The following is a 19838-nucleotide window of genomic DNA, read 5'->3' as shown; positions in this document are numbered from 1 at the left end:
ACAGGAGCCGGCTGGTGCACATCCTTCTGCTCCCGAGTCGCCCCAAACACACCTTACATGTTTGCAAGACTCCTGAGCCGGTTCAAGGGATTTTTGCTGGCCCAGCAAGTGCTTTGGATTGCCCAGTCTAAATCAATCTTATACTGACTTTGACTATCAGATTCAGACCTTCAGACCCATTCTGTATCAGGTCAAGACCCGTTCTGGTGGTTTGATTCTTCTGTTACAAATGTTTTGTATTAAGCCTCCACTGTTGATCTTCTGATTTGTGTTTTATTATTTTTGATTTTGTGTATTATGAGCATCTTAATTTCTTGCATCGATAGAAAGCTGGCATAGAAATGTTTTTCAATATAAAAAATCTACATGGAAAAATGGTTTGTGTGCCCACATAAATCTACCAGCATGGTTGTGTATTATGGTCCGACAGGCTAGGTATCCTCCAGAATTGATCAGCTTCTGTGACTCTATGGATCAGTTAACAGTGGCATGCTTTAAACCAGTGGTTCTCAAATTCTGGGTTGGACCCACCTGGACTGCGAGCCAGTTGCTGGTGGATTGTGTAGCACCTAGCTCAGCCACCATTGAAAATACAGAGCTGAAAAGGGGGGAGGGCTGTGTGGTTGAAGAAGGCTCCAAGGCTGAGATCTGCTTTGACTTCTGAGCTGGAATGTTTGAATTCTGAGTCTTGCAAAATAACAGCATATGTTCTGGGACCATTGGATGATTGCAGCTTAGGTTTGAAGCCTAAATTGATAATGTCACTTCCAGCCATGACATCACTTCCAGGTTCATGACACCACTTCCGGTGGGTCCAGACAGATTGTCATTCTAAAAAATGGGTCCCATTGCTAAAATGTTTGAGAAGCACTGCTTTAAGCAAACTGTGCTCAAAGTTTGGCACCCTTTTAGTTTCTACAAGTTATTTAAAATATTTTATTCTTACATATAACAGCATACATTCATAATTCAAACAATAGCAGATGTAAACTTTATGCAATCACAAACAGTCATTCTGAAAAACAAAGAGTTCTGTGTGATGACTTAGATAAGAAATGCATTATGCTCCTAAGCTCAAAATTCATATTTATAATCACTGATTTAGCCATGCCATCAAAGCATATCAACTCAATGAATCATTAGTTCATTCCTTTCGTTCCAATAGAAAAAGAATTTTTATTCTATTGACATTTTTGTATATTTTAATCTCCTTATATCATCATTTGTAGGTCAGTCACACAAACCAACATTTACGTTCGCATCTCCACTGTCAGTACTGTTCCTTCACTATCTTCCATTGCTGTGTTATTAAAATTTGGACAGCTACCAACAGATAATATAGCATCACAACCCCATTTCCTGCTCCATCAAATAAAACAAAGACCACTCTCTCAAAGTCTAGCAGTACCTGAACTTCTGTGATGGCTTTCAGTCTATTGTGCACTTGAATCCAAAATCCCTGCACAGCATCACCAAACATGCATTATGTCAGCATAAACAAACTGAGGCGGCTCTTGGGTCAGTTGATTTGAATCTCCAAGTGGGTTCAGATGCCACCATGCAAAGATCCTGATGTCACTCTCTTTCAAACCAATCCAGAGTCTGGAAAATCTGCCACCCTTAAAATCCACAGCCAGAAGCAGTGACTGCCTCTGGCTGAGGCTGGACATGGTAAAAAGCAAAATGCAATGCAAACTGTAAAAAGCTGGATCCTGCCAATTGGTGAGTTCATGGAAATTTCAACATCTCTCTGGGGCGTGAGAGCTCAAACAATGTTTTGGGAGAACCGTGATATACCTAAACAGCCTTCATCTTTTTCCTCCTGAAAAGATTTTCTTACGTTTGGTTCTTGATTCGTTGTGCATAAAATAAATGCAACCCAATTAAGAAAACACCCACCAGTTTGCAATCTGAGGTTGTGACCTTAGTGCAAATGGAGTGAGAGATCTGCTCAGTATTTAGACTATGCTAGTGCCTCATGTAAAGATGTCCCAAGCAGAAGTACCAGTTCCTTTCATGAAGGACCTAAATCTAGGAATGCTTCAGCAAATGGGGGTTTCTTTGTGCTGGTTGCAAGATTCATTTGTGTATCACTAGCCAGGAATTCCTTTGAGCACAAAGCTCTATTTCAGAGCAGATCTGTTGTCTCAATTTTGGGAACAAAACAAAGCATTTGGGCATGCTGGGGGTCCAGGGAGTTCTTTGCCACACACTCTGCAAGCCAGCAAGCTTGTCCACTCTGCTTGATCTGGAAATAAGCCAGACTCCTTGTTTTTTTTGTTTTTGTTTTTTTTAAATAATGTTTAGCTTTCTATCCACTTCCTGTCATATCACTCTGTTAATTTCACAACAGAGCTGATAGATGCCACAGTCATAGAATAACAAGGTAGAGACTAAAAACCCATCAAGTCCAATCTCATTATAAGGGAGGGCCACCCTTACATCAAACCCTCCCTTCTCTGGACTTTTATAGTTGATGGGACTGGGGGCTGGCCTTAGACCTTGTTCTAGCCCAGGGAGAGCCACTGCTACTCCAGTGGGGCTACTTGGATCTGCAACACCTCAAGAGCTGCCCAGGAACAGGGTTAGTGACGGATCCTGGTCCATCCACCCAACCTCAGAAACGCCCTTCGCCTGTCCTTCCCCCCTGAAACGCCTCCCTCCTGCCTCCTCTCTCTACCCTCCCCATGCCCCCCCCAGACCCCTGTGCCAGCCAAGCTCAACCAGCATGAACTCACCTGTCCCCTGGGCCCACAGTAGTGCAGGGAGGCTGGAGCATGGGCATGTGCCAGCCCATCTCCCGCAAGAGTGGTGCAACAGTGCTTTACAGCACTTTTGTGACACTCTTCTGCCCGAACAAGGGAATGGCACTGGCCGAACGGGCGCTCAGGATTGTGCCCCCAATCTCATGTGTTTCACCTGTATGTCACCTCGATATGTGACATTGTGCATTTTTAGCATTGGATGTGAATGCAGGGCTTTTTTTCTAATGGAACGCGGGGGGATGGAGTTCCGGCACCTTTTTGCAGGGACCCCTCCCCTTTGAAGGCATTCTAGGGGGGAGCAAAACAGAGGCATTCGCTGGGTGGGTGCTGGGGGGTGCAGGGTGGGCGGGTGCCTGGCCCCTGCCTGACCGCACAATGACCCCCTCCTGCCCCCATCTCCAAGCTCTCACCTGAGCCCAGCCCGCCTCCCCTCCCCCCGCGCTCTGCTTCCCTGTGCAGCTTCCAAGCCGGTGGAGGGTGTGGGGGACACACGCTGGGGAGAAGGACAGCCAGCCAGCCAGCCAGCCAGCCAGGGAGATGGGCTGCGGCACCCACGGAATGCCCAGGTACTGGCTTGGCGGAGGAGGAGGGGAAGGAAGCTGGCTGGTGCAGCCCCCGTGCCAATCTGCAGCACGAGCCTAGGCGTGTCTACTCAGAAGTAAGTCTCATTGTGCTCAATGGGCTTGCTCCTGGGAAAGGGTGCATAGCCTTGCAGCCTGAGAGCCCAAGCCTAAGCATGTCTACTCAGAAGTAAGTTCATCTTTAGGGGGGAAGCACATAAAAAATATTTTATTTCTCCAATAAAAAAAATGGTTCAAAAATAAATAAATAAATAAATAAATAAATAAATAAATAAATAAATAAAGATTAACAAGTTGTGAGTTCCTGCACCTTTTTTTGTACAAAAAAAGCACTGTGTGAATGTGTTATGCATTGTTCATGTCTGTTGCATGATGTTGTCATTATGTGTTTGTCCTTGACTGCTGCCTTTGATGCACAAATGATGTGAATGGTTATCATTAGTGAAGGATATTGTGGTTGGTGGATGTTGACAGAGTGGCTTCTGGTGTGGCTGCAGCAGCTTTTGTTTCAGCTGCTATGCTTCTGCTTTTGTTTTTCAGCCCAGTCCTAACCTGCCCTGGAGCAGGGAGGCTGGCAGACCTGCGCTGCATCCAAGGCAGGATTGGGGCTGGAAGTGGCTCAGCCCGGGGCAGGGGGAATTGCTTCCCCTTACCCCGGGTAAAGCAGCAGCAGCCCAATGGGCCTACTTGGATCTCAAGAGGTAGCACAAATCCGAGCAGTCCGGGACTGCCCTGGGCTGCCCAGGAATGGGGTTAGCATCAGGCACAATTGCTGGATCCTGGCCCTGCCTCCCACTCCCTTCCCTCCTACCCTGGGGAATGGTACAAGGGAGGGAAATTCCCTCCTACCCTCACCGCTCTCCCTCCACCCCAGTTGCAACTACAAAAACTTCTGCTTTTCCAGCCGTGATGGGCTCTGAAGATGAGAAGGAGGGGGCTGCTTTACACTAGCGGCCAGGTGCCTGAAGAAACTTACAGTGCAATCCTATCTTACGCTGGAACAGGCAGGCCATGAGGCCTGCACTATACCCAGTGCAAGATAGGGCACCAAAGTGGCTCAGCTGGAGGCAAAGGGAAACTCTTCTCCTGACTCTCAGGTAAGCCACTGAGAGACCCTTAGATCTCCTTAGGTCTCCTTAGGTCTCCTTAGATTCGCACCACCTCCTGAGGTGGCACAAGTCTGAGTAGAGCGGAACGACTTAAAGCCGCTGGGTGCTGCTCAGAAACAGGGGTTGGAATCTGGCATAAGAGCCAGGTCCCAGCTCCACCTCCCACTCCCTGCACACCCTGCCCCACCCTGGAATGCCTCCCTCCCACCTCCTCCTCGCTCCACCCCACAGCCTTGTGTCGGCTGACCTTGGCTGATGCAAGGCTCCACAGCAGAGTTGGCGCAGAGACTCTGCAGGCTGGCATGCATCCTTGTGCTGGCCCAGCCATCTCATGAGGAAGCGCAAATGCGCCAAGGGCACATTAGGATTGTGCCCTTAGTGTTTTGTCCCCCCTCCAGGAATGGCAGAGGACAGAATTTGGTGGTACTTCAAGGGCTGGCCTGGCTTGGGGCCTGGCTAGTAGGGCTTCCTGTTCAGACTGGGACTTTGCCTGAGGCAGTAGAATTGCTAGTAGGGGGCATGGGGGCAGTTTGCCCTGGGTGCCAGCCTTGGGTTGTGTGCCACCACTAATGACAAAAATGGCAAAAATCACAGTTGTTGGGAATAACACCATCATATTATATATATATTATATTTTGATGCATAATTTACAGCAGATTGCAGTGAAACAAACTGTAGTGAAATATCTTAATCCTATCAAAAGTTATGGCCAAAAAACCAGAAAACAAAAATTCAACTGTTTTTTGCAATAAAAAGATTCCTTAACTTGAAATGGACCAATGAGACTGATTATTTGAAGAGCCAATGAGATGTTATGACACAACATGGAACAAATAAGGTGTTAGTAAGATGACATGCTCGGGGGGGGGAACACAGGGGCAAATCCAGAATCTGTGTTTGGGGGTGGGCCATGAGCACTAGCTTAAGTCCAGAGTCCAGCTCAACCAGGTGGGTAGACCTGGGCTCCCACTTGGATGCAGAGCCTCGATCAACCAGGTGGCTAGACCTGGGCTCCCATTCCAAGACTGACCTCTGGAGCCACCTCTTCCATGCAGGTAGACTTCGGCTCCTGGCCAGGCTGATTACTATTTCTCAGCTTCACCTACCTCACAAAACTGCTGTGAGGACAAAAGAAGGGGAGGAACCACATGAATTAATATTTTATTAAATGTTTTTATGAATTTAATTAATTGATTTAATAATAATAAATAATTTTGTTGTATAGGGGCATTAAAAATTTATGGGCGCCGGGTGTCCAATGACCTAGCTATGCCACTGGCCTGAGCAATGACAGTTCTCACTGGCTCTGGTTCTCCTGTCCTCCCAGTTAGGATCCATAAAATCATAAGTAAACTGGTGTATCGAATCAAAGGTCCCTCTAGTCAAACCTGTTTCTTTCCATAACCAGCAGATAACTCTGAGACACCTGCAAGTGGGGCTTGATGACAACACCTCATTTCCATAATTTCTTAGCAACTGGTGTTCAGATGCCTGCTTACTGGCTCCAACTCAGTAGCTGTCTACAGTTCTGCTCTGACAGAAAACAAGGTTGGCAACTCTGACTGAAGCCATTCCTGGAGATTTCCTCCCCCCCCCCCCCAATATGATGTAAGGGTGGGAATTCCTGGGTGCCTTGTTAAAATCTCCAGGCTTGCTGTCAGTAGTCACTTGGAGACTGATACAGATTCCTGGAGACTCCTGGAGGGATGGCAACCCTTGTGGAAAGTAACTCAAGAACCCCTTTAACAGTCTTTTTCTCTGCACAAATTGCTTTTGGATCAGAGTCTCAACAAGGAATCATGCAAACTCTAGACCAGGGGTGTCCAAAGTTTTGGCAGGAGGGCCACATCATCTCTTTGACACTGTGTCAGGGGCCAGGGAAAAAAAGAATTAATTTACATTTAAAATTTTGAATAAATTTACATAAGTTTACATAAACGAATATATTAAATATGAACTTATATGAAAGAATGAAGGTCTTGCAATAGCTCAAGGCCTATAAAAGGTCTTGCATAAAACAAGGCTGGCCTTTCCTTTGCTGACGCTACTGCATCACAGACATGAAACAGCAAGCAGTGGAGGGAGCCTTCATCCCACAGCTCACGCGAGAGGTCAAACAGATGCCCTCACACTGAGAGCAGCTATGTTACATGAAAATTTCCTTTTTCCTTTTAGTTGTAATTTTCTCTCTATATCTGGTTATGTTACTATGGACTAAAATATGCAGGCTAAACTCACACAGGCCACATTTCCAAAACTCTGGTCAAGTCACAAGCTCATGGTTACACAACCACCACCTCCCCATGGTCACACATTATGGGAGGAAGTCTGGCATCTTAAATCATTGTTTAAGTGTCTCCTACATTACTGTATTCATTGTATTGTTTTAACCCAATCACTGTTTAATAATTGTATGCAAAAATTATTGTCTCCTAACCCAATCACTGTTTAAGTACTGTATGCAAACGTGAACTGTCTTCTTGGGTTGCTGATTCATTGTATTGTTTAAGTTCCCCCATCTAGGAAGCCATCCATAGATCCCATTGAATTTTGCTGATAACTGACATCCTGATCCTTTCAATGTTTTACACATTCGAAGCACCCTGCTGTGTGGTAGTAATCAAGCTACCATCCAGCTCAGCACTGTCACTGAGGCTTCCTCCTCACTCGCTCGCTTGCTCTCCAAGGACCAACACATCTGTGTTGTGTCAGAGGGTCCTCTTCACAGGACTCTCCCCCCTTCAACTGCTCTACAGGACAGGTAACTATCTTGTGCCTGGAACTCTTTCCCTTCTTCCCCCCCTTTTCTCCCCTTCTCGCCCCATCTTTAGTTAGCAGCTGGAGTTGGCAGCAGGGACCCCTAAAATCCTTCCTTACAACCTTTCCTTTTTCTAATTTCCTTGGATGCACCAAATACTCTTTACATGCAACCACCATGAAAGCTAGGTACACTAGATTCAAGTACTAGGAATCAAGAAACATACACTTATCATTTTTCCATGTGCATTATGTTTACCTTTGTGCTTTTGTAATAAAACTATAATCTTTTATTAAAAGTTATCTTTCTCTCCTCTTTAAGCAAAAGGGAATTTCTCTGCATTATGCCGACTTGTTATACAGCCTACGATCCTAAGGTTCCAATAAGGGCAGTGTAATAATTCCCCTAAACAAAACAGCCCTTTTGGTAACAGTTGTGCCAGGCCAGTGCAGGTTCCAACAAATCTCCAGAGGGCCAGAGACTCATTGGAGACTGGGGGCTCCCTGAGGGCCACATTGAGAGGCCTTGAGGGCCACAAGTGGCCCCAGGGTTTGGGCACCCCTGCTCTAGACCCAAAATATATGTATTCCTTCAGCAGAAATGACAACAGATTTGGAGTACCTCTAAGCTATGTAGTCTTGAGTCTTATATAGCCCCTAAATTTATTGTGGGATATATGTGTTTTGTACTGCATTTTGCCATTAGAGGTTTTGCTTCCAGGATAGTTTTGGGTTTGGATCAACCAAAGGATGAATAATGTGAATTACAAAAAATGACCACTCTAAAATGTTGATGTCACCTTGGTATCAGCACCAATTCTGCTTTTATCTTTGGGGGCAGGGTGTGGAAGGAGGCCAGCAACCAAGAGCAAAGGAGGAAAAACAGAAAAAATGGATGGCAGCCAGGCACAGAAACACGTTGTCCACAACAGCTTGTAAAGAACATCCTTTTGCCTTGTATAATCTACCAGATGTCGCTTAACTGGATGTTGTTGTTGTTGTTGTTTTAAACAACTAGACAACTAATTCATGAGTCACGGGGTGCAACCACAATTGAAATAGATCTATGAACTCTTGGAATGAAAGTGTTTGGTGGGAGACAAGATAAATCTTATTCAAAAGCCTTCAAGGGTAACTACAAGTACAAGCCTTCAAGTACAGCATGTAAACAATGCTAGATTTAAACCATGTGTTTTCTTTTTTTTAATTCACTACCTTTCGTCAAATATTTATAGTTTCAAAAGTGAAAAATTTTAAAAATGGTATGCAACAAAGCAAAAAAAAGTTAAAGAAACTTGTATACAATCAGAAGATTTCCTGAATTAGTATTGTCCATAATATTATAGACAGTCTAGCGTTGACATCAGCTTGTAACTGAAGGTGCAGGAGCGGAGAGAAATAGAACAACAAAGACAAGATGATGTACAGTTCCAGAAATAATAATAATTAATGGTATTTTGAGGATCTAACAATCTGGTTCATTTTCATCCATGCATAACACAGAGTATCAGGCTTCTGTAAATGCTCTGAGAAGCAGCGCTACTAATCAATCAATGCCCCCATGAAAAAATGTTTTTCACATCATTTTGTTTCTAGGTAGACTTTTGGGAGGCCACACTAACAATATACTTAACATTTGTAAAGTGATTTCTGAGTGTGCAAGGCACATTGTCTAGATGCTGTCCTTATAAAAAACCTGCAAAGTAAGATTTTCTGCATATTGTAGCTGGGAACTGAGACTAAAAGGAAGTATTTGCCTGAGGCCACCTAGTGAGTTCATGGCTGAGATGAGACACTGGTATACCTGGGGTGGAGTCAGGGGGGCAAATACCCCAGGGTGCCACCTAGGGGGCACCACTACAACTCTCCCCCTGCCACCCATTTTTCAAACATGCCTTTCCAAGGCCTTTTGAGGGTCAGGGAGATGGCCTGCAGTCTCCCTGCCCCCCCCCCCGAAGGCCTTCTGAGGTATCCAAAAGCGCATCTGCAGAAGCACGCGTCGCCTCTGGGGAACCAAGTGTCTCGAGAACAAAGTGCCAAGTGAGGCACCGCAAGTTTAGCATCTGTGCAAGTTCAGCAGCAGGGCGAGGAAGCCAGGGCCCCAGACACTGCCCTTCTCTTCCCTTGAGAAGAGGGCAGCAAACCAGTGTAGGGTTTTGTAAGTACCCCTAAATAAAAACAACAACAAGCTATGCAGTCAGACAACCAGCAGCAGGGTGGGGACTATACAGTGTTTTGCATTGAGTGCAACATGTATGACTATATGCCTCTGGGGCATAAGTTATGGGTGTGTCCGTGGTGCAAGGAGCTCCAGGGACTCAGGGAATGCATCCGCTTCCTTGAAGCCTGGGTGGCCAACCTGGAGAAGCAGAGGCAGGCAGAGAAGGACCATGGGGAGACTTCTGGGGACAATCAGGCTTCGTCCCACTCTCAGGCGCACAGCTCCTCAGTTGCCTGTGTGGGAAGTCTCGAGGCTGGAGGACGTCATCCTGGAGAGGAGGGAAACAATCCCCTGGGGGGACCCCTTCTTCAGGGGACAGGCCCATATCCGAACGCACTAAGGATACTCCTCGGTGGGAGGGGGGTTGGGGGCTTCTTGTAGTGGGGAATTTGATTATTACAAACATAGAGAGGGAGGTTTGTGATGGATGTGAGGACCGCATGGCGACTTGCCTGCCTGGTGCGAAGGTTGCGGACATCACTTCTTGTCTAGACAGGCTGGTAGACTGTGCTGGGGAGGAGGTAGTGGCTGTGGTGCATGTTGGCACCAACGATGTGGGCAAGTGTAGCCAGAAGGTCCTGGAGGCCAAATTTAGGCTATTAGGTAGGAAACCGAAAGTCAGGACCTCAAAGGTAGTGTTCTCTGAAGTGCTACCTGTTCCACGCGCAGGGCCAGCTAGGCAGGCGGAGATCAGGGGTCTCAATGGTGTAGGGAGGAGGGGTTTAGATTTGTTAGGCACTGGGGAACGTTTTGGGACAAACAGGGCCTTTACAAGAGGGATGGGCTGCACTTGAACCAGAATGGAACCAGACTGCTGGCACATAACATTAAAAAGGTGGCAGAGCAGCTTTTAAACTGATCCCTGGGGGAAAGCCGACAGGAGCTGAGGGGCATCCAGTTTGGGACTCCTCATCCCTATGGGACAAGGACGGGGAGGTTAGAGAACAACAAGGCAAAGACAGAGTACAAGAAGAAATTGGGGATGGTAGCATGATGGGATGTGATAGACGGTTTGGCACAATGAGAGGATGCAGGGATAAAGGAGCTAATAAGCAGCCCATCCTGGGGCATTCCATGTACAAATGCTTTTATGCAAATGCTTGAAGTCTCTGAGCAAAAATGGGAGAACTGGAATGTCTGGTGACAAGGGAAAACATTGACATAGTGGGCATAACGGAAATCTGGTAGAATGTGGAGAACCAGTGGGATACCGCAATCCCGGGCTATAAACTCTACAGGAGGGACAGGGAGGGGCGTGTTGGAGGTGGGGTGGTCGTTTATGTTAAGGAAAGGATAGAATCCAGCAAAGTAAAGATTGAAGGTGGGTTCGACTCCACTGTAGAATCTCTGTGGGTTAAATTACCAGGCCTGAGGAGCGATGTAATACTGGGGGCATACTATCGTCCTCCAGACCAGAAATCTGAAGGGGACCTTGAAATGAGGAAACAGATCAGGGAGGTGTCAAGGAGGGACAGGGTTGTAATCATGGGGAACTTCAATTATCCTCATATTGACTGGGTCAATTTGTGTTCTGGTCACAAAAAGGAGACTGGGTTCCTTGACATGCTAAATGACTGTGCCTTAGTGCAGCTAGTCATGGAGCCCACCATAGGACAGGTGACTCTGGATTTAATATTGTGCGGTACTCAGGACCTGGTTAGAGATGTCAATGTTATAGAGCCATTGGGGAACAGTGATCATGCTGCGATCTGTTTCGACATGCACGTCGGTGGAAGAGCACCAAGTAAATCTCACAAAAACCCTTGACTTCCAACAAGCGGACTTCCCTCAAATGAGGAGGCTGGTTAGAAGGAGATTGAAAGGGAAGGTAAAAAGAGTCCAATCTCTCCAGGGTGCTTGGAGGCTGCTTAAAACAACAGTAACAGAGGCCCAGCAGAAGTGCATACCGCAAAGGAAGTAGGGCTCGACTAAGTTCAGGAGGGTGCCCGCATAGCTAACCAGCCAAGTTAGAGAGGTCGTAAAGGGCAAGGAAGCTTCCTTCCATAAATAGAAGTCTTGCCCTAATGAGGAGAATAAAAAGGAACATAAACTGTGGCAAAAGAAATGTAAGACGGTGATACGGGAGGCCAAGAGAGACTATGAGGAACGCATGGCCAGCAACATTAAGGGGAATAATAAAAGCTTCTTCAAATATGTTAGAAGCAGGAAACCCGCCAGAGAAGCCATTGGCCCTCTGGATGGTGAGGGAGGGAAAGGGGAGATAAAAAGAGACTTAGAGATGGCAGAGAAATTAAATGAATTCTTTGCATCTGTCTTCACGGCAGAAGACCTCGGGCAGATACCGCTGCCTGAACGGCCCATCCTGAACAAGGAATTAAGTCAGATAGAGGTTAAAAGAGAAGATGTTTCAGACCTCATTGATAAGTTAAAGATCAGTAAGTCACCGGGCCCTGATGGCATCCACCCAAGACTTATTAAGGAATTTAAGAATGAAGTTGCTGAGCTCTTGACTAAAATATGCAACTTGTCCCTCAGAATGGCCATAGTGCCAGAGGATTGGAGGATAGCAAATGTTACAACGATCTTTAAAAAGGGAAGGAAGGGGGACCTGGGAAATTATAGGCCGGTCCGCCTGACATCTATACTGGGTAAGATGGTGGAAGGCCTCATCAAAGATAGAATCTCAAAACACATAGACGAACAAGCCTTGCTGAGGAAGAATCAGCATAGCTTCTGTAAGGGTAAGTCTTGCCTCACGAACCTTATAGAATTCTTTTAAAAGTTCAACAGGCATGTGGATGCGGGAGAACCTGTGGACATTATATATCTGGACTTTTAGAAGGCGTTCGACACGGTCCCTCACCAAAGGCTGCTGAGAAAACTCCACGCTCAGGGAATTAGAGGGCAGGTCCTCTCCTGGATTGAGAACTGGTTGAAGACCAGAAAACAGACAGTGGGTGTCAATGGCAGTTTTCACAATGGAGAGAAGTGAAAAGTGGTGTGCCCCAAGGATCTGTCCTGGGACCGGTGCTTTTCAACCTCTTCATAAATGACCTGGAGACAGGGGTGAGCAGTGAGGTGGCTAAGTTTGCAGACGACACCAAACTTTTCTGAGTGGTGACCAGAAGTGATTGTGAGGAGCTCCAGAAGGATCTCTCCAAACTGGCAGAATGGACAGCAAAACGGCAGATGCGTTTCAATGTAAGTAAGTGTAAAGTCATTCACATTGGGGCAAAAAATCAAAACTTCACATTTAGGCTGATAGGTTCTGAGCTGTCTGTGACAGATCAGGAGAAAGATCTTGGGGTGGTGGTGGACAGGTCAATGAAAGTGTTGACCCAATGTGCAGCGGCAGTGAAGAAAGCCAATTCTATGCTTGGGATCATTAGAAAAGGTACTGAGAACAAAACAGTTCATATTATAATGCCGTTGTACAAATCGCTGGTAAGGTCACACCTGGAGTATTGTGTCCAGTTCTAGTTGCCATATCTCAAAAAGGACATAGTAGGAATGGAAAAGGTGCAAAAAAGAGCGACTAAGGTGATTACTGGGCTGGGGCACCTTCCTTATGAGGAAAGGCTACAGCGTTTGGGCCTTTTCAGCCTAGAAAAGAGGGGCGACATGATTGAGACATACAAAATTATGCATGGGAAGGATAAAGTGGATAGAGAGATGCTCTTTACACTCTCACATAACACCAGAACCAGGGAACATCCACTAAAATTGAGTGTTGGGAAAGTTAGGACAGACAAAAGAAAATATTTCTTTACTCAGCGTGTGGTTGGTCTGTGGAACTCCTTGCCACAGGATGTGGTGATGGCATCTGGCCTGGACGCCTTTAAAAGGGGATTGGACAATTTTCTGGAGGAAAAATCCATTACGGGTTACAAGCCATGATGTGTATGCGCAACCTCCTGATTTTAGAAATGGGTTATGTCAGAATGCCAGATGCAAGGGAGGGCACCAGGATGAGGTCTCTTGTTATCTAGTGTGCTCCCTGGGGCATTTGGTGGGCTGCTGTGAGATACAGGAAGCTGGACTAGATGGGCCTATGGCCTGATCCAGTGGGGCTGTTCTTATGTTCAGAAGCCCTAAAAACGTCTGGTTTTTGGTGAGAACTAGAAGTGACATTTTTAGGCCCTCCAGAGGCCTCGGAAGGCCTCCAGACATGCCCAGTGGGCAGGTATGTAGGGTGGCATTTTGTGGTTCTGGTCCTCGGCACACGGGCTAGGATCATGATTGGAATGACATCTAGACCAGGGAATTCCTGATTCACAGCTCACTCTGTTAGCCACAACACTACACCAGCTCTTAGATATGTTCCATCAGAACACAATATTGCATTAAAGTCTAGAATCAGGAACATAAATAATTTGGTTTCCACATAGTTCAGCGTCTTTCAAGTGAAATGTCTTTCCCTCATACTTGTTTTTTCTTTGTCACTGTTTTAAGCAGGAGTTCCTGGTAAGGACCATGGAGGCAAGAGAGTGGTGTGGTTTTATGGAGATAAATCTTTCCTTGCTGGTAGTATAAGAGTGCTCAGACATGCCCATGCCTCCTCCCCCTTTACATGGGTTTGGACTACCCAATTCTTCTGAGTGTTTCCCTATTTTTGTTGCTAGATGGGGCAATACACCAGCATGTTCAAAGCACCTGTCATGGAGTAACTTGAACTCTCCCCACCCCCACGCTTTTATCAATTAATAGCCCACTTGTATTAAAAATGGACATCTGGGTACTGATGGAGGAAAAATATAATGAAGAATGATAATACATAGGAACATAATTATGAAAATCCAAATGAAAAATGATCATTGCAATCTCTGGCTGGAGGCCTTATAGAACCTAATAAAGTATAGTTCTCCTTCACCTGCTGATGTTCTTTCTGGAGAAGAAACCAAATCCAACCTCCCAATCCCAATGGAAACAGGTATAAACAGGATAGAAACTGTTTCAGTACAGAAAACTCTTCTCGCTCCCAACTCCAACAAAAAATCCATCAGTGCACCAATAAGAAAGGCTATAAAGGTTAAATTAGTTGCAATATGGTGGTAATGCCATCCTCGAGTTCAAGCAGCAGTTATCCAGCTAAGAAAAATGTACACGGCACAGCATAGGTATAAAGGAATTGTTTAGATTATTACCAACAGGTAATGTTTATGTTTGTTTTTCCCCCAGAGCAATCATTTATGTTGAAAAGGCTCTTATGGGGTGTGCAAATAAGCTAAGAAGGAGAAAAATAAAAATAGTGATGATAATAATAATAAACCATTTGTACGATAGTAAAGCATTCCTACTGTTTATTAGGGTAAAGGAAATTCTATTGTTACAACAAAAGGCTGTTCCCAACAAAGCCATGTGTGTTAGATTTTTTAATAAAAACATTTTGCATTGATTTTCTTCAGGTCATTGAGAGATGTTTGTACACAGCACACCATAACCTTCTTGAAAGAAGGACAACAGGTAGAAAAAAGTCATTTTGTAGGCAGTGGTGAAAAAAACAACAACAAGAAGCCCCACAAATCAGCAACACAGAGAATGCTTTTGATGCAACAGGGGGCCCAATCCTATTGGGCCCAGCCACCATCAGAACATGTGTTCCACTGGTGGTAACTGTAGTAAAGCAGGTGTAAAGGGCACCCTGGCAGTGCACAAAGGAGGGTGCTACAGGAGCACCAGCAGGAAGGCCCACGTCAGTAGGCCCTCATCATCGCAACAACCAAGGCAGGTAAGATGACAGGAGAGGCAGACAGGGCAGGGAGGGAATGAAACTGGGCAGGGAGGGGGAGAACAGGGGCAGAGAGGCTGCCAGAGGGTATAGATCTGGCAGTGATGGTACACACCAAAACCTATTACCTCCAACAGCAGCCTCCCACCTCCTTTCTCTCCTTGGACTTGTGCCAGTGAAATCGCTGGTGCAGGTTCAAGGAGACCTGCTATGAAATAATAGGGGATTTAAGTTCCCTTTCCTCTTCTAAGCCTCCCAATCCATACATACCCCACTAGATCCAGCTTTCTCCTTTTTGGTGCACCAGCAAGGGGGGAGGGGAAAGGATATGATTGGGCTGTGAATTTTGTTATAAAATGTTTCCTAGTATTTTTTTTAAGCCATCATTCCTGCATTCATATTCATGGTGATGAGAAACAGTTATGGGGGGAAAAACCAGGACCAGTAAGAAAAACTGACGTTTGAAAAATTGCATCCAAGCAAATCTGTGCTCTTAATTGATTTGTGCTATAGAAATGCACCTTTGCAGAAGGCTTTGTTTTTGTCAAATCTCTGGCTTTCCTAAAACGATGCTTTTTGGAAAGCAAAGCTTAGCAGCTATTGTTTTCTTCCAATTAAGATTCAAGATTTTGTATACATCCGTGCATTCATGACACACCACTGTCTCCCCTTGAAAGGTCAATTTAAAGGTGTCTTCCAAAGAATAATTGAGACTCAACAGTATTATACTGGAATTTTAGCTGAACAGATGACAATGCCTTTTCAGGAAGGCAACAGCATTCACATTCACTAGAGACCTACCCATTTTGGACATTAAACAGTTCGATACCTGGGCTACCCAGCAGTGTGGGATTTGATCCTAATTCAAACCAGCTACCCTTCTACTTACTAAGTTTTCAGTGCTACAGGAGGAGCTGTATTTGCTTATGTAAATGTGGCAAATAACTTTAAGCAGAATCCTAAGCACTCAAAGGTAAGCTCCACTGAAATCTACTGAGACTTACTTCCTATCCAATACGCTTTAGGTTACAGCCTTAGAACAGTCAATTGAAAAAGTACATTTGCAATGAATGAACGTAACGGAAAATGTGTGTGTGGGGGGGTTGGCATAAGGCAGAGTCCAATGCATTTTGTTATCTAAATACCTTGCAATTGTTTTACAAAGACACTCTGGAACTCAAGGGAAGCCAACACAGGGGAAGGCAACATCCAGAGGCTGGATCACCACCCAAGGAATATCAGTCCCAGTGCACTGAGATTGGCACTTCCAGTATAAGACTGAATGCAACTCTTTGGGAGATAAGCAAGTCACAGAATGTTAGAGTTGAAGGAACTTTGGAGGATATTTAGGCCAACCCCCTCTCAGTGCAGTCAACCATTTATAAAGGCTTTTATGAAGCTAGCAGAGAGGCAGGAGTCATGACCCCATATGCACCATGACCCTGATAAGCTTTTTAATTTGATAAGTAAACTTATAAGTAAGTAATAACTAAGCATTTAAAGCAACATGGTCATTATTTTTGTAAATAAAATTTGTTTTGTTGGTCGCATGTCATATATGTGCTTTACCAAGTGAACAGAGGAAAAGTTTTCAGTAGATTGTGGCAATGGATGGTTAATGAAGGAGTACATAGTGGTGGAGAAAAGGGAGGCGACTTTATAGGAGTCCCTGCCCCATTACCATTAGAACAAAAATTGAATTTCCTTAACTGTGATTAAAATAAGTGGGTTTTTAAAATCCACTTGTGGTGGTGTTTAAAGAACCATGAAGTGGTTTAACAGAAAGGAGGGGTTATGAACCGTGAGGTTATGCCTCACCATTACTGTATTTAACTGATTTACGTCTGATCTGGCTGTTTAATCTATTTCCTTGCAAATCACAGGTGGGTCTTTCCCTCCCCCCCCCAACAGTTTACCCACCATTCCTGGATTTTAAACATAACATAATTCTAAGAAACACTGTGATTTCTGTGTCTTTGTCTTGTGCTGGGGGCTCCAGGAAGGCTGAAATTGTTGAAGGAGATTCACTGTGACCAACTCTGAGGAGCTGTTTCTCGGAGAATGCCAGTTTTTAGTCCAGTTGAATGAGATGGCTGTTGGTTCAACTGTTCTTCAAGAGATGCTTCAAGAGGATTGTCCAATGTCCAGTTCAGGTCAGCATGTGCCTCCTTTAGATTCTGTATTTGGCTTTGCCACAATTATTGATAACACATATGTGCTGAAACAACACAAGTTTAATATCACCATTGAGAAAGGCCATTTATAAAGGCAATCCGTGTTTCAACTGATTCATCGGGGCAGTGCTGTACAACAGAGCCAGTGAAGCTCCAACAGTATAGGTAACATAACAATGGCTTTATTGTGTGGAAGCTGAAATTGCAGAGGTTCAACTTTGCATGATGATTGTACTTGACAAAATTCCTTAACATACAGTTATTAAAGACATATCTTTTGAGCCCTCAGTGGCCTGAAGATCAGTGGCCTGATCGTTAAGACAGGTATGGACTGACTTCAGCCTTGTGAGATTTGATCTCAAGGTTCAAATGCCACTTTAGCCCTAGAGTCAATGTGTAAGCTTGCCCTAGTCACCATCTCTCAAGCTCAGTTAGTCCATGCACAAAATAAGCTTAAATAAAGCCGTAAACAACAGGGTTGGGTGTTAGTGGTTTTTTAAACAAAAAATATAAAAAAGGAATAAGGATTAGAAAACACTGCACTGCAGTAGCACTATAGAAACAATTAGTCATAGGACCAGAATGCACAACCAATTCTAGAGTTGCCAGGTTGGCAAGCTTATGAAAGAGTTTCTTAAGAGCTCCCCAAATCAGAGACACTTACATTTAGATCTCTGAAGTATTCATTGTAGTCTAAAGCATAGCCCACCACAAATAAATTTGGAATTTCAAATCCACAGTCTGCATGGGAGAAACAAAAGGATATATTGTTAAAAAGACAAGCAGTGGAGCCTTCGCTTGTGATTGTTTGCTGACCTGGAAAATATATACAATAGCCAAATGCAAACTATCGCTAGTTTGGGGCTCTTGGATGGGAACAATTCGTTGTAGTTGAAGCAGGACACTCAGCCCCCTAAATCAGAGCCATCAAGATGTCCCCCTGTAATGACCCACTATTCCGTCCCAGTTTGAAGAGACACTTGGCCAACAGTCTGAGGCAAAGAAGGAAAATCCATAACCAGGGAGACAGACCAGGGACAGACTGTACTTGCTCCCAGCGTGGAAGGGATTGTCACTCCCAAATTGGCCTTTTCAGCCACACTAGACATTGTTCCAGAACCACCATTCAGAGCACGATACCATAGTCTTTCGAGACTAAAGGTTGCCAACAACATTCCGTTCCAAAGGATTCCTGTGGGCTTTGAAATATTGAGAAGACAGAAATGTAGACCTTGTTAGCAGCAACTAACTGTAGACATAAAGATACTGAATTGTCCTGGGTGAATTTAACTCTTTTAATGAATTTTTGGGTGGCTACCAGCATCAAACCTTAGAAGCAGTACTTTGCACCGCAGATCTGCAATGGCTGTAGCAGAGAGAATCAGACTATCGAAGGGCGCAATCCTAACTCCGTGTTAAGCCAGCGCATGTCTCCTGTGCAGGCCTCAGAGTGTTGCAAAAGTGCCATAAGGCACTTCTGCGACACCTTGTGAGCTGGGAGGCCGGCACATGAATGAGTGCCGGCCTCTAGAGGCCGCCTCCAGCACCATTGCATCAGAGAAAAGGTAAGGTCATACAGGCCATGCTAGGCTAGTGCAGGAGTCTGGGGAAGGTGGGGGAAGCGTGGAACAGAGGTGTTCTTGGTAGGGGATGGCAGGTGGGCCTGTGGGCAGGCTGGGGCAGAGTGGGGATTGGGGCAAGGATCCTGCACTTAGGCCGGATTCTGACCCTACTCCTGGGCGACCCGGTGCACCTCTTTAGGTGGCACAGATCTGAGTAGCCACATTGGGGTGCTGTGGCATTACCCGGGATAAAGAGAATGCATTTCCCTTGCCCTGGGCTGAGCCACTGGCAGCTCCAACCCCACTCTGGATACGGGGCAGGCCAGCCAGCCTCCTTGTTCCAGCACAGGTTAGGATTGGGCTGCAAGTCTTTGACTGTCCAGTGCATTGCATCACGGCCAAGCAAAATTATTATGATGTACCAGTTTTAAACAAAAGTTCATGAAGTGATTTACATAGCAAAGTAAATGAAATGATTGTTCCCTGGCCCCAAAAGGCTCAAAATCTTTTTCTTAAAAATGACACAAAAGAGACATCAGCAAATAGCCACTGGGAACTATGTTATGCTGGGGGGAGTAGGGACAGCTGCTTTCCCCCTGCTAAATGTAAGAGGAGCACCACTTATAAGAACATAAGAACAGCCCCACTGGATCAGGCCATAGGCCACTTATAAAACATGCCTCTTTACCCTATGAGTAGGGTAAATACAAAGGGTATTTTTGTAGGTCATGTTAACACCTTTTAAAGTGCACCAAGAGTACAAATTGGTACTGATTCTGAAACTGGATTAACTATCATGATTTAATCCAAAGCAATTCTGAGACCTGTACTTTTGTGAGGGCTTCACCGTTAAAAAAAAATCCCTGGCCCATACACATAGCTACAATTCCCAGTCCACTCACTGAAATCTTTGATAACACAATTTTGAGTCCGCCTTACATGTGAAGTGTGGACACTTCTTAATTAGACCCAAATGTGTC

At 45.1% G+C, this 19838-nt stretch overlaps 1 protein-coding gene across 1 annotated transcript in view; it reads right to left on the bottom strand.

Annotated features, from left to right (window-relative positions):
- Positions 1–14665: 14665 nt before the first annotated feature.
- Positions 14666–19838, bottom strand: part of PRTFDC1 (phosphoribosyl transferase domain containing 1) — a 67382-nt gene continuing 62209 nt past the window's right edge. The window contains exons 8-9 of the mRNA XM_066629049.1: positions 17961–18037; positions 14666–17340 (exon numbers count right to left, since the gene is read on the bottom strand). Coding sequence (XP_066485146.1) covers positions 17293–17340; positions 17961–18037 — 125 coding nt within the window. The 3' untranslated portion in view covers positions 14666–17292. The remainder of the gene's footprint in view (positions 17341–17960; positions 18038–19838) is intronic.

The sequence above is a fragment of the Tiliqua scincoides genome, chromosome 5, assembly GCF_035046505.1.
Source record: "Tiliqua scincoides isolate rTilSci1 chromosome 5, rTilSci1.hap2, whole genome shotgun sequence".
NCBI lineage: Eukaryota > Metazoa > Chordata > Lepidosauria > Squamata > Scincidae > Tiliqua > Tiliqua scincoides.
The sequence above is the reverse complement of the archived record's forward strand: the minus strand, read 5'-3'. Positions and strand labels throughout refer to the sequence as shown.